We start from the raw sequence: 25314 nt of genomic DNA, 5'->3' as shown, positions 1-25314 counted from the left end.
AGACAAACCATGTGCAAACCATTGCGGAGTGTTTTCTCCTTAAAACTACAATAAAAAAAGGCCGTCTCAAAAATGTGGTTTGAAATTGCTGGTCTTTCTTGGGTCACAAACTACCTTGTTACCTTGTAACCAATCACGTCAACGTGTGGGCAGGCTTTAGCATATCATTAACTGCTGCGAAGCAGGGGAGTCTCGAGAGAAGCCAGGTTATCTCTGTATATTTTTCTGAAAAATCGTACCTTTATCTTACTAAAAATTGTACTTTTATTACAGTAAAGTTGACCGAGTGGATCTCTGAGCTGGTGTGATTGACTGACTGGAGGCGGGGCTAATTTGCATATTCATAGATCCGCATACTAAATTAAGCATTAGCGTTATAGTCAAGTTATTTAAAGGCATTAAAAAAATTCACATGAAAAAACTTTAAATGTGTCATTCCGGTGATCAAAGATGAGTTTTAAGGGATAAAATGATTGACCACAGGGGGACTTTAACAATTGAGAAGAGTTCATGGTGTTTTTCCCTCCGTCCTTATTCAGTTTGGTGTATTGAGGACCTAAGGGGTCCTTGCAAATGTCTCACAGCTTGGTCCTTGTCAATTCATGAGGTGCTCATCCCTAATAAATTAGTCTGCAAATCAATATTTAACCAGTTGCTAAGGCAATATTTGCGACTTCTTATTTTGTCAAACTGTGACTTTCCTGTGGTTTAAGCTTCCAACAGTGTTTTTGACATAACTGTCAACAACAGACCATTTTTTTCCCCTGCCTTTGATAGCCAACGTTTTAGTTACTGTTTATAAAAATATATTTTAGCTGTTCAAAACCCCCTAAGACCCTATTGCTTTTCTTTAGGCCTATGTTTAGTCTGCACATTTTGAATCTGTCAGCCTGTGCTCATGGTCACTGTGTCTACAGGACTCAAGAGATGAAATGTCCATAAAATCGCTGTCATTGTGCTGACAGAAGAAAACCAGACAGCTGGATTGTTGTTCTTCTGATCTTTGGGGAGAAACTTGTCATGGTGCCGTTAACAATGACTGGCTAATAAACTGGAATACACGTGGTTGCTTTATGACCGTTCTGCAGTTTGGCAAGATGACAGCACTCTGCAGGGCAAAATTCAAAAGCCAGTGACCATGACATGATATTTCATCCCTTCACAGAGAGATAACTTCATAACTTTGTGTTTCTTGGAAATCCCCACCCAGCATCAAAGGATGCGAGCTGTTCCAGCAGTCTCAGGCAGTGATAAGGAGAACTGCTGTGTGAAGATATCTGGTCGTAAACACACAGGAGGAAGAGCAGCTCTGTTTTTGCTAGATCAACATGACTGAAGAGGTGGCAGATTATTTTTCTATTTTGTGTACAATTTTAACTTGTTTATTATCCTAAGTCGAACCTCTGAACCGCTGTTCTTTTTAATCTTCTCGCATATGAATCCACGGGGTACAATTAACAAATTACACTAAGCATGCACTTTTAACCTCAGGTCATCGTAAACAATTACCGCCAGTGTACTGGATTAATTGAAGTATCACAGCTGAGCACAACGCTGGTTTTCCAGCAGACCTCTTATTTCATCTGAATGGCTGGCACAATAGATTCACCACATAAAAATGCTCTATAACCTTTCATGCAACATTAAACCTTTGAGTTGTCAATAGGACTTCAACTTTCATTGTCCCAGCATATTTGTCTTCTAATGGCGGTTTAATGTCATACAAGCAGGAGTACTGTATAGACCTTATATAGCTGCACTCATTGCGTTCTGTCTTCCGGTTTGTATTTCCACAGCATAAAGGTAAGATCGTACGGATTTATGAATGAACCGCTCGTTTTAAATTCTTCCCGGTTTACTGAATTTTGTTAGGACGTCTGCTTCAAACATTACAATGCTCATGATAACTTTCGTTAACTCTACAATAAGTAAATCCACTTCACCAGCTAATTACTCTTCGACGGCGATGCTATAGAAATATACAGAGCTACCGCAAAAACTGAAGTTCAAAGACGGAATTCTAATGGTTTTCTGGCACATAAGGTCTATATCACAACAGCGCTTCTACAAGTATTTCTTTCCTCTCTTATTACTTTCCACCTCTACTGCAACTGCAATAAAACTATAACTAGTTTACTCATAACAGAGATCATTTATATGTTATAATTTGAATGTTCTGTTGACTATAAGTAACTTTGCAACTATATGTCAACTAACTCTCATTAGAGTATTAGACTGTCTGCTTATTATCTGCTAACACTTGGTCCCCAACAGACACTCTACTGACTATAAGTAACTTTGCAACTACATGTCAACATATTCTAACCCTACCAGTCTACTAATACTCTAATAACACTCTAATGAGAGTTAGTAGACATGTAGGTGCAATGTTACTTATAGTCAACAGAATGTGTTGAAAGGACCATCAAAATAAAGTGAAACCTAATGTGTTTGTGCATAATCCACAGATACATTTTGTAAGTATTGTGAAGAAATTTAATGTGTTTTTATTTTATTTTTTACTGATTATTTCTTTTGTATCACTCCCAGGTGTCTGAAATGACCAATTTAACGTTGGCATGAAACGGAGCCTGCAATTAGTCTTTTCTTCCCTATAGTGATGTATATCCGAGTGAAACATGTTCTTGAAAAAGAACAAATGTAAAGCAGGACTTAATTTTGTCCAATGGAAATTTTGTCCAATCGTTGTCATTTACTATTGCTGCGATCTCATGTGAGTCAAGCGAATTTGAATTTGAATTTGAATTTGTTCAACCAGGATGGTAAATGATGTCACGCAGGTGGTGGAGTAATAACTACTTTTAATGAAGCTGTTTGAGATCGAATTAATGTTAGATGTTTTGCTATAAATTATGGACATGGCATCTGAGGACTATTTCTCCTTTGTCTCAGTTATTTTTCAATTTCAATTTAGGCTCGTTCATGCACTATAGAGTACGTTCGCACATGCACACTCTTCAAAAACTGTGCTTTTAATCTTGACAAACTAAAAGATGTAAATCACATTTTTTATGTATTGTAAGCTTTTTTTCTTTTTTTTTTGCTCAAGATAAGGATTTATTGAGTCCACATGTCATGCAAACAAGAAACTATGCTTCTAACCACAGGTCGAGATCTGTCGTTCCAATCACGCTGCGATTGTTCGTTGGAACTATGGTTTCGGGAAACACAGACTCGTTGAACTATGCTGATATGATAACGACGGAACTTGTGACCATAGTTGGCTGATGATGCTTTCGGGAAACGCACCCCAGATTCGTGCTTGGCAGATTGAGAGAGTGCTTGCCGTTTTTGAGTGCAATATGCAATCAGATGGTCCGTGAAAAAGACTGTAAGTATGATGCCTAATTGTTGAGACTACAAGAAACTCCTTGACTATTATATTATAAGTGGATGTTGCAAAAGTAATGGAGATTTTGATGAGACGATTTGAAAGAGGGATATCCTCACAGCCTTCAAAGGGCAGGGATAATTGGCGCTGTCATGGATGAGTGGCTGAGAGGTTCACTCATGCTTGAGACTGTGTCAGTTCAACAAAATGATTAAGTTGCTCGCATTGACTGTCCTGTCAGTACAGAGCAGTCGCTACTCCCTGCTTAAACACTGGTGACACAGCGTGTTTTAAATTCCATCTCTGGCTCTGCATACACAGGCTTATTATTTTCTCTCTATTACTTTCTTCTCGTTCCTGAGGTGATGGACATGACACCTTTTATCTATCACTCTGGGAGATGTACAAATGCACTGCAGAAGTTGAGAGTGAGATCTATGGGCTCGGCGCCTGCATTAACTTAAGATAAGAGCTTTGCAGACATTTGAGTCCTTGACCCTGCTCAACCCGTGCTACACCTCGCCTACATATTCCCTCACATCCACACTCTGTCCCCTGCTGCTTTCTGCCTCTTTGATGCGACATACCACCTGCATCTGTCTGTAATGCTGAGCTTTTGCATTATTAATTTGTAATGTGTATAACTGGCTGTAATTTGATAGGGAACAGATGCTAAATGTTGAGTAAAATGAAAGGAGGTGTATATGCTATGGTTGTAATAGTTCAAATTTCAGTTTGTATCAGAAAATACTTGGTACATTGCTACAATGATATTGTAGATATTTATTTTTCCAAGAGCCTATTTTACTACACTTAAAAAAAAACATGACACTGTAAAATGACAGGCACAAAATTTGCTTTCTCTGAATTTTTTTTCCGGTTCCTTCTCTCTCTCTCTTTAGTGCTGCAGTGATGACATATTATTGTTGGCCAACCCGGAAGTAGCGTTTTTGCCCCTCAATAAAATTAAAATAAAAATAAAAACTTTTTCATTCGTTTTGGATTGCTGCAGAAAACAAGTTCTGCAACCAACAAAAGTTTATGATTCATACACTGTTTGTTCGTCGTGATAATCTTCACAAATGAACACAGTTTTGAATCCTTGAATTTTGAATGTTAATTTCATATAATATAATTCTGAGCTTTACTGAAATAACTGAAAGTTCAGTCAGGCTTTTGTTAGTCTCACGTAGCCAGATTATCGATACCGATCCCTTGACTTCGATACCAGTTCCTGAACGTTACTTTTTTCAATACCAATTTCATTAAATCTGTTTAAACAAGATTACAGAACATATTACCTAAAAAAAAAAAAAAAAAAAAAAAAAATTATTTATTTTTTCAGTTTGTTGACTTTTTTTTAACAGACTCAAAGATTCATATAGACCACTGGGGGGCGGAATAAGATTGGTGCAAAACACTGGCAAAAGTAGCTTAATGATTATGAATGCGTCGGAAAAAAGAGCAAGGAGTCATTTTAATTGTTTATTAATAAACTAGTGTTTGGAGTGTTTTGGAGAGTTTGGCTGCAAAGATAAAGTTGACGTTGCTAATTCGTCATCTCAGCAGTATAGCGCCTATGGAGAGAAATGCACCTTTCATTTGGATTACATAATCAGATTTGAATTGGTGCATTTAAAAGTAGACATTTCAAGCTTTCTATATGCCTATTTCTCATGTCTGTGAGGCAAGTAGCCTATACCGCGAGTTTCAGTTCATTTGTGACGCGCTCCAGTTCTTCTTGCAGTCGAAGATGGAGCAACTTTCTGCTCGTAAGTTTATTCCATGCACTGTCAAGTGCTTCATCAGATTTGTCGTGTTGTCAGTCTTGGCAGCAATTATCTTGTCGCAAATATTGCATCGTACGCTGTTGGCATAGAGCCTGGTGAAATGTAGCCACTCTTTTGATATTTTTTCACATCTTTATCATCTATGGGGGTTGGGATGCTTTACACACTACAGCCTCACGTATGAGCCACGTCTCTGAGCGTAAACTAGCGTTTTTCCTTGATGCCTCGTCACAGCCAATCATGCTGCATGCTTATTGGCTCACTGACATTGACGAGATTAACCCCTTAGGTATCGAAATTAACCCCATAGGTATCGAAGTTTGGTACCGAACAACAAGACATTTGTTGATACTCGATGGTATCAGACTGACCGCAGAAGGACTGGACTCGCATTGGCCAAGGACCTCCCAGAGGCGCCCAATGGAACGTTTTGTTCCGCGTCATGTTTAGGGGTGTAAAAATATAACGTTGATGTCCCTACAATAACATGCCTGTGTGTAACACTCTTGGATGTATTTTAAAGAGTCTATATTGCAAAATGTACACACTTCACATACTTTTGAAAATCCATCTTGATAAGTGATTGTCACAGTTGTAAACACGACGGCTTTCTTCCATGATGGGGTTTGGCGTCACAGCATCTTTGTTTCTAGGCATACCGATAAAGAACGCGGCACGCGCGTCTCCTCTCTAAATCCTGTAGAATTCAACCAATCAGTTTGAAACTCCTGAATTCAAAATGATGAAATTGATCCATTTCTATCACTTATTTATACATTGTTACTTGCTTTCCACTCACCGTTTTCTACTGTATATATAGATTACTGTTAATATGATGTTATCTTATAAAACAGTGTTCCGCAATATTTCAAATCGATATGCCCCTTCCAACCTCACATCTGAGCAATTCATGTATTTTATAAAATTTAATCCCACCTGTGAATACAGCTTCGCTGTGCACTTGAAGGGCACATTATTATTTTATTATCATTTCTTGTACTTGAATGTCTCATTTTCAAAGACTGATATTCTATATTTCCTCCTTTTCTGCAGGAGGCGCTGTCCATTTCCCTTGGAAGTCACCAGACTGTCAGGAGAGCACACGGTCTGAGAACAGGTGCCAGGTCTGCTCTCTTCTGCCACCCCAGTGCCACTCTGACAGCCCAGGTAAGTGTTTCACACATTGTGATTTATTCACAGTCTGAGCTACTGTGTGATGCTTGAGAAATGTCCCAAATGCTGACCATAAGCCCTCTCAGTCTCTACAGTACATTTGTGATTTAACATCATATACACATACACAGAACTTGGTTCAGAATACAGAACTTGGAGGGCGCATAACGAATGCAAAATGTGTGCTCATGTACCTTCCTTCTGAACCACCTGCAGTGTTGTGGACTTCACACACTGGCCTTCAATATCAGGCTGCAAATCCATATCAAGTGCACAATTTGTGAATGTTTCCCCAGGGGGTGACATCTCCTGTTTCTTTCTCCAGCTTATTTATTTGCTCCAGCCCAAAAATAATTTAGTATTTTTGTTAAAGCTATTACAGGCTTTACTAATATAGACAAAAGGGTCACACTTTAGTTTAGGGTTCAGTTATCACTATTACTATCTAATAACTATGACTTTTGCCTCAAACTCCTAATTACTGCTTATTAATAGTTAGTAAGGTAGTTGTTAAGTTTAGGTATTGCGCAGGATTAAGAGATGCAGAATAAGGCATTGAGATGTGTTTTAGAAGTACTAATGAATGGCCAATATCCTAGTAATATACATTATAATTGGAATTGGACTCTAAACCAAAGTGTTACCGACAAAAGTTAACTAACTTTTCCTTTTGAGATGAAACTTTTTTCCCCAGTGGAGGAGCAGCTGGTTAGGCGTTGACAGTGCAGTTTAAAGAGCTCAGATCCATGTAAAGACTAGTTGCATAATGTTGCATCAAAGTTGCATAATTTCCTTTCCATTCATTTCCCTTTCTGATCTTCTCATGCAGTCGTTGTATATTATATACAAATGTTTAAAATGTACATTTATTATTAATTATTTCCAGGTTGTTTTTACGAACAACTTTATGAAGGACCGAAAATACGACTACAATTCTTTCTTTACTCTGGTAGTAAACAGCATGTCACAGATGCAGTTCATAGACTGTACTTTCCTGGTCTTATTATGCTCAGTCCATCAGTGCATGTTATTCCAAAGAAAAATTATGGTCTTTCATCAAAATATGAAGCCCAAAGTAGCCTTTCAAAGGATTCTCCATTTGATGGTGTGCATCAACACAGGAACTCGCCAGTCGTTCACTCGCGAACAACAGCCCTAGCTAGTGTTGTGCAAAAAATTCGAGGCTCATGTGTGAGCCGAGTATACGGAGTATAAGCCCAAAGTATACTTCGTTTTTTTTACGCATACTTTAGGATATGAATACAGTGCGTGCGAGACAAATTTCACCATGTGCATGTGTTGAATGCTAAGCATTTATGTCGAAACTGCATGCAGTAAGCACATACTGTGCTGATGATGAAACTTGGATAACACTCACTGTATACCCTAGCATACACATAAAAAACAAAGTACACAACAACTTGCTCCACCCCTGAAATTACTTTCCTCATTGGATGACATCATCAAGCCATTTTTTCACAATTCAGTCAATTCCCGATCAACTCCCCTCAAACATTTGCAAAATTTGGTGCAAGTTGTCTCATGTTGACTTCATGTTAATAAAACACTATAATATTAATTTCAAGGTTTGAGTGTTTATCTCTAATGAATTATGATTCATATTAGTGATTCAGACTCCCAGAGGCTTTTTATTTTGCCGTGTTCATGAAGAGCAATCCAAGCATAATCGAATTGATGTCTCCTGTAGCATGATCATTTCATCCTGGTTTTTACTCATTGTAATTCCCATTGGCAGGAGATCAATTCAGCATCTGCCCCGAGAAACATTAGGATTGTTTTTTCCTTCAACACTAGTTTGGTTTGCAAAACCAGTGAGGCTTACACACATGATATTAAAACATCCCTGTAAGGGAAAGTGTTCACAACTTTCAAAAAGGGATGCGTATCATCTTCCTGCCAGTGTCTGTGACATGAAAAATGTATGATCAGAGGAGGATATTTGTTGTGTGAGTGCTCGACGTGCTTCTTGCTGGTGCATTAGTATGATTCTTTCTCCGTGTGTGTGTGTGTGTGTTTTGTTTATTGAAATGGGAAAAAAAGTATGACCTTTAGAAAAGTCCCATTTTCAAAGTGTTGAGTGTGAAATGGAGGCGTTCTCTTTCCTACCCGAGGGATTTGATGAAGGAATAGATTATAGCGCATTATCAACATCTTTAGGATAGTAGAGAGAGAGTGCCAAGACTTTCTCTTTCTCTCCTTTCACCTTTTTATCTCTAGCTGTGTCTTTACTGCTGCAGAGTGTGTTTTTATCGAACGAAAAGAGCATGTGTGAATGCCACCTGTAAACCTCTTTAAAGTCAGTTAAACCCATTTTAGTTCTGTAATCTGATGCATTTTTTCAAGTGAAGCAGGATATCAGAGACTGTATAAAGGCCCCGAAATCCTCACTGCTTTTTCGTTCTTCTGTTTGGGATAAAAAGAAGTCTGAAATACGTGAGCAGGGATATACTGTTAGTGAACATCCTGGCGTCGTCCACGCTGCTGAGAGTGATGTTTAGATGAATATGTAAATATGTGCTGCACGCTTTACTCTCAATAACAAAATGAACTCGCAACATAAATGACGGGCGTGAGATAACAGCAGTTCAGAAAGCATCTGATCATAGCGATGTTGATGTTTGCACAAGCTCTGCAATTCAACACTCCAGTAAAGTAACGTAACATTTATTTATATACCACTGTATACAATAGATTGTTTAAAGCAAGCAGCTTTACAGTATTAAACATGAAAAAAAAAACAGTCTGTCTTTTCAATTAGAATTGAAACTGCATTTTCTACTATAAAGTGGCTCTCCAGTGGTAATGTTTTTTCACGATTTCCACATTAAAGCAGGGCTCAGTAGTTTCGGGATTTCTTCGCTGTATTCTCGCTTTTTGCTCGCAGGTTTCTCTCTAGAGCTCCCCCACAGCTTCAGAATAGATATTTGACAACACTGTTGTAAAAACTCGTTGGCGATTCTCAGACACCATGGCTAGTAGATCAACGACATCAAAGCAGACGGGACATTCTTTAAAACGTCTTCTTCATTCGGGTTCGAACAGCGTGAGGGAGCGCAATAATGACAGCATTTTAGCAGATTTCTTTTGGCCGTAAAGCAATTGTTTACATCGTGAGACCTGATATCACGCGATATTTCCTGACGCGGCGGCCGGCGGCCCGCCGGCTCAAAGTTGCAAGTGCGGATTTTCCGCTCACGGGCACCGGGGGGTGCGAAACGACCACCATTCAACCCGAAATAAGTAATAACCATTACAATGACTACGAAGCTGTTCAGTTAAGGTAAAAAAAGTTACTTAGATCACCTTTAAAGATGGCGGAGCCACAGAGCCACACCTACATATTATGTAATCTCCAAGGACCAATGGTAGTTCGTAGGTTTATTAACATTGCCAGAGCAAACATTTCCAGAAAGTTCACTTTGGCAAGCTGTTTTGAACTGATGAAACGAATACGAAACAAACACAAAACGAACTTTGTTTTGGCCTGATTTGATTCAAAATGACATCACACCAGATTTAGCTTGAAGTATATTAGGGCCTTAAGACAGAGATGGCCCACCCGTGCATATGCGATAAATCGTAAAGTTCTGCTAAAGTTCTACAAATGTATCTAGTAGTTACTCATGAACGTGTGTGTGCATTGACTGGAGCAGCCTGAAAAAGTTGTGTGATTTGTGCTTAAAAAGCACTGTTTTGATACTATTACTGTTCTGATACTGTGTGTGTGTGTGTGTGTGTGTATATATAATATTTGTCTATTCACACCATGTGTGACACAGCTACAAGACAAAATCAGATGCAAACTGTATGTATGTGAAATGCACTGCTGTTTTGCACTAGCAAAGAAATGGATAACTACATAATCAAACATTTTAACGTTGTTCAAAATACTCAGTGACTGATGCAAACTTAGTCATGGAATATATGGAATAAAAATACACTTGCTTGTTCACACAGTTCACAGTTTGTTGAGTTATTTTCAAGATCTTAAAAGATATCCATTGTCGCTTTCATTGTCTATTAAAGTTATGCACAGTGTTATAAAAACTCAAAAGAAACCATTGTAATATCATACAAAACATAATCAGTACCTGAGCTGTCAGCTGTGACGTGGCAGAAATAGAAACCATCCCAAAAATAGAATCCCCTGTCTCTCATTGTGTAACGCTGTTGCTTTTGGTTAGGGCAAAAACTCTGATTAACATAGAAAAGATACATTTTATTGTGTGCTGCGTCTGGTTACGATACAGTGTAAAATATACAGGAGGAAATGTTTAAAAGTGTGGTTAGATTTTGGTGAATGGAGGTGAGAAGGTGAAACATGTTAGGATATGATATGATTGGGTAATAGTATGTTTCCTCGCCCACATGTCCTCAGTTACATCAGCAGAAAAGTTTAAACCAATCGGATGGTTGCAGCTTAACCAATGGCATGAGACTGAGGTTTTTTTTGTGGCAATGCAACAGAAGAACAATTTTGGGTTCCCCAAAGAACCTTTCTGTAAACCACTCTTAAAAGAACCATTTTTATTCTTAGTGTGAAGAATATTTGAATAATCTGAAGAACCTTTTTCCATTATAAAGAATCTGCACATTGGAAAGGTTCCATGGATGTTTAAGGTTCTTCATGGAACTATTGATGCTAATAAATGACCTTTCTTTTTAAGAGTATATCTGACCAATAGCAGGAGGAAACCTCTTTGCAAATAATCATAATTTTTGCATAGAAATTATGCATGGTACCTTTACTTTGACTTGCTCCATAAGATGTTCTTTACATTGCTGTTCTGAGAGTAGTTGACCTAAAACGGTAGAAGTTCAACCACTCTAGTGCCTCTTGCTGCAACACTGAGAATACAACACATTCGTGCTTGGATGTTTCAGAACAATAATGTGTGAAATAGAGTTTGCATGGCTAGAGGGTTTTGCGTTTAAATACTTGAGTAGATGATAGGCTCAGGGGTTTGTTCAAATGAAAGCTGTCGTGGAGTTATTTTCCCAGTCTATAATGTCATGCAAAAATAGTTTTATGAGCTTGTTCAAATGTATAAACTTGGTTGTTCCACAGTGTATTTCCCTATTAAACAATATCAAAAGATTAGGCAATATTTTGATGACAATTTATGTTCCAGTACACTGTATAACCTAATTAATAAATCTCTTCTAGGCTGCATGTCTCGCTCGGTGTCTCTGCCTGTCTCTCTCTCTCTCTCTCTCTCTCTCTCTCTCTCTCGCGCTGTCTCTCTATCTCTTTCTCTTCCTTCATTGCTGTATTGAGGGTCAGACGCTGCATCGATTGCCCTGAGCTGCAGCTCTCTTCCTCCACTGACAGGTGGAGAGAGAGAGAGAGAGAGAGAGAGAGAGAGAGAGCTATGCTCAGCATTATTCTCATATGGACGTGATTAATCTTTCTCTCTCTCTCTCTCTCTCTCTCTCTCTCTCTCTCACACACACACACACACACACACACACACACACACACACACACACACACACACACACACACACACACACACACACACACACACACACACGAACAGATCAGGAATTACCCCAACAAACAACACGTCACTTTGAGAGAGATGCCGTATAGGTTAACTGACACAGCCAGAAAAGATGAGGGGAATAACTGCATTAAGAAAATGGACCTTTCGCTTAGACCCACCCTAATGGCACTGACCATTAAGAGCCTTAGCATCTGTTGCTTTCTGACATTTTCTTGATGTTACTCTTATCTAATGTATGTTAATTGAAGTCTTGTGTGTTTGGATTCTTTAAAAAAATTTTTTTTTGAGAAATCATGCCTACACTCTAAAGAAAATGCAAGGTTAAAAACAATATAATTTGGGTAATTCAGACAACCCAGCGTTAGATTGGGTTAAATGTTAAATGCTGGGCTACAATTAACCCAAAAAATCACTAGCACATGCGGAATGACTAGGCAACAGTAATAATCAAAAGATTAAGAACACCTAAAAATGGACAAAAATATAAGTAAAGGTAAAAAAAATCCATACTCACCTGTGTTTGCTGCAATTGCATGTCATGCTGAGAAGGACCTATTTCTATTGGACCTTTTAGCCACCCCGAGTAAAAACACCCCATCCATCAGACCTGGGCTGTGTTTCTCAAAAGTATCGTAAGCCCAAGTAGATCATAGAGACCATTGATGCCAAAGGTTCTACGAACAACTTGGCTCACAATGCTTTTTCTATTATTAAGTAAAGAATGTGACAATATTTACGTGTGCCAAATACAAAATAACCAGAAGAAAGAAACATACAGTATATACTAACAGCCAACATTACAAATCCATTCCAATAACTCTGATATGTGTATTTGTGTTTGTGTGTATGTGTGTGTGTGTGTGTGTGTGTGTATTTACATCAATCTTGTGAATGTGATGCAGTTGACTCTTTCCTAAGAGTTTTAGTTCAATTTAAAAAATCAGTGAACATGCAAATGGACTGTAGTTGAAGTGCCATCCATTCGTTTCGCTCTGATTCAACGCATTCAAACATTCCAGTCTGCTTTTTCTTCTTTTTTCTGTCTTTAGGGAAGCTATATCAGAATTGTGCAGCTGCACACACATGCGGCTTAGAGAGACCACTGCTCTCTTCAGCCATATCTGCAGCACTCTTCCACAATTTTCTCCATGGCAGAAGCCTGTTTTTCTACTCTCGATTGTTATCGTTCTCATACGTGCAGGCAGACACTCTGCCTAACAAGAGAATAGCAACTCTTGCTTGAAATGAATTAGCCTCTCATAAGTATATGCCGTGAGCAAACATGCTGCTGTAGTGAGCCCTATCAGAAACACCATTTAATAAGATTGCTCACATTGTCACTACTGCTTGTATCAGAGACGGTACTAGTTTATAGTCAGATCAGTTCATATGATCAAATGTTTTTTTTGAAAAACAAAGTGCAGCACAACAGAGGATTAGGCCCCTGCAATACACTCTGTGCAATGCAGCGCCAGGCACAACGCAAGTGTTTTTTGACATTTTCAGCCCGACGCAGTTATCATGTTCACGTCCTGCACCAAGTTGTTTAAATAGCAAATGCATTTGCACCCATCTGTTCACCCATGGGTGTCAGGTCTGAAAACAAGGTGTGTTCTGGTGCATTTTTGGCGCGTTGCTGTTTTGAGGAACTGAAATAGACTGCTCCATTGACCAACTGAAACCTGGTCTAAAGTCAATGGCGCAATATATTTTTTTTGTTATTTAAAGAGTGTGTTAGTAATATACGCCTATAGGCGGGTCCACAACGTGTCTCGCTTTAACCTCGCGCACGAGCAGATCCGTTTCCTCGCTAGAGAAGCGTTCAATTTTTCCTCAGGCAAATTCCGCCATGTAAATAGCGAATCTGCCATGGCGCGAGCGCAACTGGCTTTTAAAGGGAATGGGACATGATACTCTGATTGGTTTATTGCACGTTACGCCCAAAACACACCCATTACTCATTAAGAGAATATGGTACAACCCTTTTAGACCATGCGCCTGGCACGCCGACCGTTTTTCCATTCGTTAAACTAGTAAACTAGCAAATATGGATTCGGACACGGCCTAACTGTGCCTTCACACCGCCGCCGGCGAGAGCGTCAAAGTGGCCGGAAGTCATTAATTTTCAATGAGAGCCGGCGGCGGCGCCGAGGAGAGTTGAAGTCAGGTCAACTTTATGGTGATAAGCTATGATGCGGTTCGGTGGCAACCAATCAGAATGTAGAAGTCCTGCGCCTGAGAGGATTCCAGAGAACGCAATCCTGTAAACATTGGTTTAAAAAGATCACGCCTTCGATCTACGTCAGAGCATCAGAGCGTCCCCGAATCTTTCTCTGCGTCGTTGGCAGGGCGGCGAGAGCGAATTTTGCCACTCGAGGTGGCGGTGTGAACGTACACTAACTGCACTTGCGCCGTGTGCTTTAGACCATGTGCTTAGATTGTTAAAATAGGGCCCTCACAGTTGAAATGAAATAAATGATAACATGGATGAAAACATTTGTAATATTGTGTGATGTTATGTGACTGGGTGAAGTGACTCTCAGAGCAGCTCTGGAGATGAAGTTCCCAGGGAAAGCATGACAAGATAAAAAGCATACCTTAAATGCAATGTAAATCACTTTGGATAAAAGCGTCTGCCAAGTGCATAAATGTAAATATTTTACATTGATGTGCATGTCTTGATTTTAATCCCAGACATGTCTGTGTTGTCCTCGCACAACTTTCAGGATCAAGTAACATTAGTGTCCTCTAATCTATTCCCATTCAGATAGGAAATTGGAATTGTGGTATATTGCTTTTTCACAATGCTCTCATTTATTCTGACCTTCGGCAAACCGCACACTATCTAAAGCTGAATTTCCTCTGCTTCCTCTGTTATGGATTAGACCTTTTGAAAATACTGAAGAAGAGAATAATTCACAAAACTTTAATAATTGTAACTTTAGAATTTTTTTTCAGAAATTCTGTGTTGTCTGATCTAAATTCTGTTTTATTATTTAATACAAATACATTATTAAAAAAGGGTTTAATAAAATAAATTCAAAACAAAATTGAATTATTATTTTAAAAAGTAATCAAAATTGAAAAAAAATAGAAAAAATTTTGGCCAACAAAGTGCTGTGAGGTACAAAGTACAGTTTAAATTAAACGAGACAAAAAAGTGTTATATTTCTTAAAAATAATGATGATAGTTTTATCAAATGAAAGCATGAAATGCTGGTAAAGTGACACTCAGAGCAGCTCTGGAGATGAAATTCATGTATTCATATCCTCATATATTGAGATGGCAGATGCTGAAAACTTGAGCATGTGTAAAACTTCATACTAAATAGCAGTCTTTTTGCATTTTAAAATTCACAGGCACCAGTCCATATTGCAATTTGATAAAATATACAGCCCTATTTTTATTCATTCATCCAAATTTTGCCAAATTCCTCGACTTTCCACAGTATATAGTAAATTCCACTTTTATGACTGGTTTCATCTGCGCTTTCTGCATCACAGAAAATCTAGGGCTCTATATTTTAAATAGACTGTTCTTCTATCTTTCACAGACGTATTTTGTAGTGTGAACTTCTCCTGTTCTTGTTTCAGAGATGCTAGCAGGGCCCAGAAGTTGAAAAGCCCCATTTTAGAAACTGCTGTTCAGCAGTCAGAGACGTGGTCTTTTTTCAGCCTCACAGCCCTCTCAGTCCAGTCTAACCTTTCCTGTCTTAAAGAACAGCTTTCTGTAGAACTGAGGAAATCAAGTTACTACTGCAGAGCGAAATGAGAACACAGACAATCCAGTTCCTCGTGGTAATTTCTGCATCTGCTTCAATTAGATTAGTCTGAGACATGTCACATGGAGAAAGTGTTGTTTAAAGGTGCCCTGAATTCCTAAGACGTAATGCTTAAATAATGTGCGATACACTAGAGGACGACGTTTGGAGTGTGGGATGCATCACATTCTGTCTGTCACTGTATACTGTACAGTATTGTACATCAAGGACTGGTTTCATCTCTTTATAAATATTGGAAGGAACATTTTGGTTCTGTTCATGTTTTTTCAACATATGCAGTCGTCTTTGCATGAAAATACTCTGGCAGTGTTTCCTGCTAGCAATGTTAAATTTAGGAGTGATTATTTTTTAATTTTTTTTCAGTGAATGAAGCCCAAGCAGTGAAGTACAGTTCCAAAACAATTGACTCTTTTGAACCTGTTCTTTTTAATGAATCTGTCAATGACTCAAGTCAATCTCCAACTCCGGTTTGATGGCTCTCACTGATTGAATCAATTGGAGCGAGTTAGTGATTTACCATCTGACTCGATCACTCAACCACAGGTCATTGGTTTTGACCATATTCAACTCGAAATGAACCAAGAACTGCTACTGTGTTGAAGTCAGCATGAAATGAAAATTCTCCCCATCTATTTTTCTAAATGCATTTTATCTATCTTATTGTGAATAATTCATCCACGATTTTTTGTTTTGTTTTTGACCTCGTAATTTATAATCAAAATGTCATATCTCTATATTCCAGAGAAATTACATACTTCTCTCTGGTGACATTTGCCAGACCTTTCCAATCATTTAATCCACTTAAAACCTCGTCCTTTCTTACAATCGACTGCATTCAGATCTCTCTTCATCCATTCAACAATTGGTGTATTGAACCAGGTCCCCTCCCTATTTTTTTTTATTTTTTTTTAGATAATTTGTTTAACTGAGATGTACACTACCGTTCAAAAGTTTGGGGTCAGTAAGATTTTTAATGTTTTTAAAAGAAGTATCTTCTGCTCACCAAGGCTGCATTTATTTGATTAAAAATACAAACAAAAACAGTAATATTGTGAAATATTATTCCAATTTAAAACAGCTGTTTTCTATGTGAATATACAGTAAAGTGTAATTTATTCCTGTGATCAAAGCTGATTTTTCAGCATCATTACTCCAGTCTTCAGTGTCACATGATCCTTCAGAAATCATTCTAATTCATAGAAATATTTATGATTATTATCAATGTTGAAAACAGTTATTTACATTTTTATTTCAGGATTCTTTGATGAATAGAAAGTTCAGAAGAACAGCATTTATCTGAAATCTAAAGCTTTTGTAACATTAAACACTACCGTTCAAAAGTTTGGGGTCAGTAAATATTTTAATTTTATTTTTGGGGGAAAGAAATAAAATAAATCAATACTTTTATTCATCAAGGATGAGTTAAACTGATCAAAAGTTACAGTAAAGACATTTATAATGTTAGAAAATATTCTATTTTAAATAAATGCTGTTCTTTTGAACTTTGTATTCATCAAAGAATTTTGAAATAAATTTGTACACAACTGTTTTCAACATTGATAATAATAATGAATGTTTCTTGAGCATCAAATCATCATATTAGAATGATGATTTGATGATATTAGAATTCTAATATATGATGATATTAGAATCATCATATTAGAATGATTTCTGAAGGATCATGTGACACTGAAGACTGGAGTAATGATGCTGAAAATTCAGCTTTGATCACAGGAATAAATTACAGTTTAAAATATATTAAAATAGAAAACAGTCGTTTTAAATTGGAATAATATTTCACAATATTACTGTTTTTGTTTGTATTTTTAATCAAATAAATGCAGCCTTGGTGAGCAGAAGATACTTCTTTTAAAAACATTAAACAAATCTTACTGACCCCAAACTTTTGAACGGTAGTGTACATCTCAATATGGAAGAAAAGATGTCTCACTACTTCCGTTTCATCCCTGCTTCGAACCAGTATAATTTGTAAGAAAAAATAAATAAATAAATTTGAAAAGTATTTTTTGTAATCTATTAAAATGTTTGTTGTATAGTAAATGGGCATGGGGAGAGTTGGCGGGTAAATTATGCATGGATCAATGATATAGTTACAATTTCCCTATTGTACATCCAAATTATGGTTCAATCAAACAACAAAGCACACTGTTGTAGCTTGCATCCTCAATCGAATGTTGCAAATCAGCAGCAGCTGGCAAACCTTCATTCACTCTCTGTTACCAGACCGAACACCTGGTTATTGACACCCGCTTTTTTATTCAAATGGTCTCTTTGTTATATATAATGTACTATTATAGATATTGTCTAACCACAGCTGCTGAAATCAGAAACGGATTGTGGTACAGTTCCTCAGGAATCAGCCCATGATGCAACACAACAGCAACTAACTAAGCAGCAGAGTTAAGCCCAGACAGCGTGAGCATAAGGTTTTATAATGTTGTGTGTGTTCAGTGTGTATGCCAGCTGCCTGAGCCGAGAGCGAGGATCCTCTTTTCCAAAGGTTATGAGGTCTGGCGCACACATCTGGCTCATTCCTGGTTGCATGCGGTCTTTCTTTGCCTGGGATGATGGTGTCCAATTTACAAACACATCATTCTGTTGAGCCAGCTTGTTTAATGATTTGCTACAGAGATGCAAATCATTCCACTGTGACACAACATCTTAACCAGGAGTGACACTACAAGAGTTTATCATCCTTAGCAATTCTTTCTTCAGCTTTCATTGTTTCCTGATTAAAAAGTATGTATAAAGGCATATTTTGTTGTAGATATATGCTTTTGTTTGTATTTGAAGACATGTGCATGTGACAATAGTTTTTTATTTGGTGTTACTGTAGTGATTTTGAAATGATTTCACAACTGGCCTATGAGGGTAGGGGGGGGGGGGGGGGGTGCTTGGGGTTCAAGGCGACCGTTATTTAGAATGTCACTTTATGGTTTGGTTAGGGTTAGGTTTGTATGTTGGTTTGTATGTATGGTTTGTATTGTTGTTTAAACACCTTTATAACGATCGCATCGCGTTAGTTGAGCTGTATGCGCGATGGGCGGTGCCATGTTAATTTGTGCCGCAGACGCAGGTCAGAGAATCGGATCTGTTGGATTTACAACACGTGAATTCATCCACTTCTCCCGAAATACTTAAAAGTAAGTGGCTGGTGAACTGGGTGAAGAATAGAGTTAACATTAAAGTTACTTACACAATGTGTATCTGATGTGAATAAAACGTGTCAAATTATAATGGAAAGGATTATTATTACCTCTTCCATAGACATCAGTGTGTATTTTACAAACTCTAAATGTATTTTTTTTTTAGTACTTATGTGAATTTATATGTCTGAAACCTAAAATAAACAGTATGTGGTTGAAAACACTGAAAAGTTGTGATATATGACAGCACTGAGCGCGCCTGTCTCTGGCTAAATTCAACATTTGAATTTAGCAGTTGATCATGTGATGCACTGACCGTTCTAATCACACCAGTGTGAACGTACGTGCGAAAGGCTTAAAAACAAGAAATTTTATGACACAAAATTTTGAAATAGGCTTAAATCAAACACATTTTAATTCAGATTCTGTATTTATATATATATATATATATATATATATATATATATAAAAACAACGGAAAACAAAAACAACGAAACAAACAACTAGCTGACCCCCAGAGGGGTGGGGAAATGGGGGGGGGGGCGGCCGACCCCCCCACCCCCCCTGTTCCAACGTCTATGATCATGACCAACAGTCTCCATAGGAAAGGAGCTAATGAAGTGGAACCATCTCACTTTTAAACTCAATTTGGATGAGGTAAATGTGTGTTTTGCAAGCATACTTGGTGATTTGAATCCCATCCGAACACCCATCTTTGCTTTTCTCTCACTCTAACAATGGATTAAATTACCTATTGTTTTTCAGCTTTTAACTCCTCTGAGAATTAGATAGAATAGAAATAGTTAGAAATGATAGATAGACTTGTCTGTCATATTTTTGATAGTTTTATTATGTTCCTTTTATTTTGACCATAACTAAATGAATCTCTCATTACACTTGACTATAGATTTAGTCAACTCATCATAGACTTTTTTGCAAACTTTTTGTGTAAAATAAGAGTTACATTTGGTGCTGTTGCCTGTGTAACATTAAAATAAATAAGTAGTATTAATAAGTAGAGTTTGCATATATGTATTTATTATGTATTATTATTTCCATGACCAGAAATGTCCGAATAATTGTAAAGAGGATGACTGTTTGAGCACTTGAATTGAGTCTTTCCCTTCGGTTAAGGCTCAAATCTTTATGTGATCTCCTGGGAGGCGTGTGTGCCAGAGAGGAACGGCGTCATTAACAGAAATGGACCGCAACTGTGAATTGAAAAGATAAGATTTGATTTTAATGGCACCACTTTTTAGTGATGTTACAGTGGAAAGTTTTTTTTGTCTGTTTTTTAGATAGATAACCATGAACCCGGTCAATACAGAGTAAATCCATTTGCACTCGTTCAGCCGTGCAAAATCTTTGCAGTGAAAGAGCGAAGCTGAAGTATTGGACGAATATTGATTCAGCCTCTTGTCTCTTAGGAAAATGAATGGGTCATGGCATTTTAATCTTTGATCCTGGTTTCAGTGAGCTTGCAAAAATCAACAACAACAACAAAAAAGTCATGAAGACCTATCCCTGATTGCTCTTGGCCGATGAAACCAATGTGACTGTGTATGAACATTGATTCGCTTCAGTGAATCATGTTTTTAATTGTTTCTCATCTCTCCAAGGAGCTTATGTTTAGTTTGTGTGTGGTTGTTAATTGGAAACTCTACAGATTGCATTAACTATAAGTAATACATTTACAACTGTTGTGATAAGGGTGGGTTTTTAGGATTCAATACTCAAGTAATGAGTAACAGCTTTCACAAACATAAAACACAAAACTTGTGTCCAAAATCACATACTGTATATTACATTTGGTTTGAAACTTTTTTTGTGACTGTTAAAAAAGTATGTTCTATATATAATGAATGTGTGGAGTGTTAAAGGATTAGTTCACTTCTGAATTAAAATTTCCTGATAGTTTACTCACCCCCATGTCATCCACGGTGTTTATGTCTGTCTTTCTTCAGTCAAAAAGAAAACATTCCAGGATTTGTATGGACTTATTGGACGGTTATCAACGGTTTAAAGGTCCAAATTGCAGTTTCAAAGGGTTCTACACGATCCCAGCCGAGGAATAATGGTCCTATCTAGCCAAACGATCGGCCTTTCAACGTGATTACGTAATCCGCGGCGCATCACAGCTGGTTCAAGACGAGCATTTGTGGTTAAAAAGTATATAAATGTTTAATGATTTTTTTATAAAATGACCGATCGTTTGGCTAGATAAGACCCTTATTCCTCGGCTGGGATCGTGTAGAGCCCTTTGAAGCTGCATTGAAACTGCAATTTGGACCTTCAACCCACTGATAACTGTTGAAGTCCTCTATATGGAGAAAAATCCTGGAATGTTTTCCTCAAAAACCTTATTTTCTTTTTGACTGAAGAAAGAAAGACATGAACATCTTGAATGACATGGGGGTGAGCAAATCATCAGGACATTTTAATTCTGAAGTGAACAAATCCTTTGAAATTCAGATGTTCTACATCCGCCATGTTGTCACTGTCATGTGACCTACGCCGTCAGTTGCGTCGCTTCACCGCCGTTAACAAATCCTCTCCCGTTGCCTCATGGGATAGTAAAGTGTCCATTGAATTCGCCTTCTGTTTATTATGTATTTGGTCATACTTCTCTGTTGGCGTACAGTTTTTCACAATCTATCTACAGTAGTAGCGAAGTATTTGATTTTGGATGCAGCGAATGTCTTCCATAGCTTAATTAAAAAGCAATCATATTTCACACTTGAATCACTTGAATTAATTTTTTTTTAGGCTGACTGTTCGAAGTGCAAGTTAATATGTTGCCAGATTTTGCTGGAACATTCACATTAATTGTCTTAGTGATCAGGCAAACTTGAATTAGTTCACTATGCATGAGACTTTAGCAATGGAGCAGATGTGGCATTAATGCATGTGCACGAATCACAATCGTGGGAAACATGTATTGTCTTCTTGAATGCTACTGTATATTTTTGACAGTGTTTGCGCATTGTCATGACGACTGCAAAGTTCAAAGTGTTGCTTCTGATTCCAGCCACTGAGGAGTATTTTACATCAGCTATAATGTGTGATTTAAACCTTTCTTCTTTTCTTTTCAAGTGCATGTGTGTTTTATTTATTGTAAGCCATCCTCAGACACCATTACTCCAGTCCATTGACATGAACATTAAATTACTACAGCTTTGGGAATGAATTATGAGACTTCTGGAAAACTCCACAAACGCACATTGTAAGTCATGTCCAAGCCTTTGGCTCATTTTTATTAATAACTATTTAATAAGTCTTTTGGCTTGCTCATGTTATAAAATTAAGCAAAATGATGAATATCTAAATGAGTTAATGAGCTATTTATTGGCCATTAGTTTTCCTAAAGAGTGGTTTCACAATCTTTTATCTCATGAGTATAAGATATGAGAATGAGCGTTAAAGCGGAGATGTTTTAGTAGCGTCTCTAATTTAAATTTCAATAAGAAAAATGGTCTTAGAGCTGGTAAGTTGAATTTTATTTCTATGAATCAATTTAATGATTTACTAAAACTGACAGTTTAAACAGTCCCTGTCTGACATGTATTTAATTTCTTTTAGTAAAATTGTGCTTTATTTATTTTTTCTGTGTATTTGTGCATATAAATTAAAACAATTAAATATAATTTTTACTTCTTTATATTAATCATTACTTGGCTATAGTGGTATTTTTTTTCTTCTGATTTTTATTTTAAAAAAATCATCCTTTAAAGTTGTTTCTGAGCGGATAAATGCATACCAAAATACTTATCGGATGTCAAAAGGCTTAAAGATATTTTATAGAGATTTTTTGCTGTATCACCCAGCCATACTATATCCACACTGAGGACATGAGCCACAGAGAGAAGGCAGACAAGCAGCGGAAACTTTGACAGAGGGAAAGCAAGGGCTAATTCTCTTCCTCCCAACCCAGTTGCGCCCCCTAGCCTAGCAGACCCTGCCTTGGCACTGGAGACGCCAGCATTCAGATACATAAGCCATCAGCATTTCCACAAGCAAATATCATTCCTGCAGAGGAACGCTTAGCTGCAGGTCTCCAGGATAGGAGGCCATTGTTGTAGGAGCCAACCTGATCTCACTGAAAAACGAAACAATGTTACGAGGTGACGATTTAGTATGAATTTGTATGATGTGAATCGTACTAAAACATACAATTAGAAAAAAGCAAGCATGAAGGCCCACCCCTAAACATACCCATCACTGGCCGTAAGCAGATCAAACGAAAACATGTGAATTAGATTGTACGAATTCATTCGAATTAGCCACCAATTCACCAAAACGTAAAACAGTTATGATTTGCCATAAGGTTGTGTTGTAGGAGCCCAAGGTCCTCCAGTGAGTCTGTTGCTGGGGTTGGTGTGCACGTATTTGCGCAACTGTCACTGAGAATTCTCCAGCGAGTCATGTGTGAGGTTTGTGTGGTCGGGTTACTCGCTCTACTCTGAAGCGTATGACCATCTGTCTCCATATGACTCACTGGGTCGGCAGTGCGCTCATTTCAACATGGAGAACAAATACATGAAGGCAGTGGCGGCTGGTGCTAAAAAAAATTGGGGTGGGGGGTGGAAACAAACTGAATTATTAATACAAAACTGAATGTAGGCTAATTGTTAAATAACCATTTAACAGTGATAATAATGTATCATTAATGCTCAGCTAAAAATGGAAAATTCAGCATTTAAAGCATAAGGTAGAGTTGGCCAATAGCCAATCAGAATTTTTGGGCTAAATGGTGATGTATGGTATAATCTCAGTATTTACATTTTTTTCCATTTGAAAAAAATAATAATAAAAAAATCTGTATTTAATTGAACATTTTTTAATCAATATTGTCCTAGGCTATGAAAACAAACATAGTGAATGTAACCTTGCAGTCTGTCCAAATAGCACATTTATGTTCACCAACAACAACAAATATTCAACAACAAATATTTTAGCAAAATATATTTATATTTAGTGTTAATGTATATTTTAGTCATTTAGTATTGCGCTCCTATTCTATTACATTTACATTTAGTCATTTAGCAGACGCTTTTGTCCAAAGCGACTTACAAATTAGGACTAAATTAAGCGAGTCATCGTGAAGAGGCAAAAAACAACGCAAGAAGTGCTCAAAATACAGGATATAAAGGAAAAGGAAAGTTTTTTTTTTTTTTTTTTTTTTTTTTTATTATGTTAAGTGCTCACGGAAGAGATGAGTTTTCAGTTGTCTTTTGAATGTTGTCAGGGATTCTGCATTCCGGATGAGGGTGGGGAGAGCGTTCCACCAGCATGGAACCGTGAATGAGAATGTTCTGGAAAGTGATTTTGTGGCTTTCTGTGATGGAACCACGAGACGTCGCTCATTGACCGATCGTAGGCTTCTGGTAGGGATGTAGACTCGTAGGAGTGAGTGAAAGTAGGAGGGAGCTGAGCCTGTGATAGATCTGTAAGCAAGCGTCAATGCCTTGAACTTGATGCGAGCAGCGAGAGGTAGCCAGTGCAGAGAGATGAACAGAGGAGTGACGTGGGCCCTTTTTGGCTCGATGAAGACAAGACGAGCTGCAGCATTCTGAATCATTTGTAGAGGTTTAGTTGCACATGATGGAAGTCCAGCCAGAAGAGCATTGCAGTAATCAAGCCTAGAGATGACCAGGGCCTGGACGAGAAGTTGTGTTGCATGCCAGTTAGGAAAGGCCTGATCTTCCTGATGTTGTGCAGTGCAAACCTGCATGATCGAGCTGTCTTTGAAATGTGATCTGTGAAGGTCAGCTGGTCATCCAATATCACTCCAAGATTTCTGACCGACCTTGATGGGGTGATTGATGATGAATCTAGCTGGATAGTGAAGTTGTGCTGTAGAGACGGATTTGCAGGGAGGACGAGAAGCTCAGTCTTTGCCAGGTTGAGCTGCAGGTGATGTTCCTTCATCCATGTCGAGATGTCCGCCAGACAGCTTGAGATCCGTGCAGCTACTGTGGGATCATCTGGTTGAAATGAGGAAGAGCTGTGTGTCATCAGCATAGCAATGGTAGGAGAAACCATGTGCCTGTATGATGTGTCCCAGTGATGTGCTGTAGATGGAGAAGAGGAGGGGTCCAAGAACTGAACCCTGAGGAACCCCTGTGGTCAGCTGATGTGCTTTGGATACCTCGCCTCTCCATGCGACCCTGAAGGACCTACCTGTCAGATAGGACTCAAACCAGTGGAGGGAAGTTCCTGTGATGCCCAGTGATGAGAGGGTGGACATAAGGATCTGATGATTCACAGTGTCGAAGGCACTATTACACTCTGTCTGTTCGGCGCATCCATATTTTTTTACAGTCTATGATGCAAACACTTCTGGCTTCATATTTTGTTGCATTCTGAAATGTCTGTTCCCAATTCTTAAAGTAATGATTTTTAATGCACAATATGAGATACTGGCCAATTAGGATTTTTTTTTTATTTTTATTTTTTTTATTCTTTTTGGCATCGATTGATATTGGATGTTTAATTGTGCATGCTCATTTAAAGTTGATATAA

The 25314-nt window shown here is 37.9% G+C and overlaps 1 protein-coding gene across 1 annotated transcript in view; it reads left to right on the top strand.

Moving 5' to 3' along the window:
- Positions 1–25314, top strand: part of mcu (mitochondrial calcium uniporter) — a 96205-nt gene that overhangs the window by 33134 nt on the left and 37757 nt on the right. Inside the window, exon 2 of the mRNA XM_084093718.1 lies at positions 6196–6309. Coding sequence (XP_083949844.1) covers positions 6196–6309 — 114 coding nt within the window. The remainder of the gene's footprint in view (positions 1–6195; positions 6310–25314) is intronic.

Source organism: Abramis brama (assembly GCF_963993115.1).
Source record: "Abramis brama genome assembly, chromosome: 19".
Classification (NCBI taxonomy): Eukaryota; Metazoa; Chordata; class Actinopteri; order Cypriniformes; family Leuciscidae; genus Abramis; species Abramis brama.
Note: the sequence above shows the minus strand (reverse complement) of the source record. Positions and strands in the feature narration are given on the sequence as shown.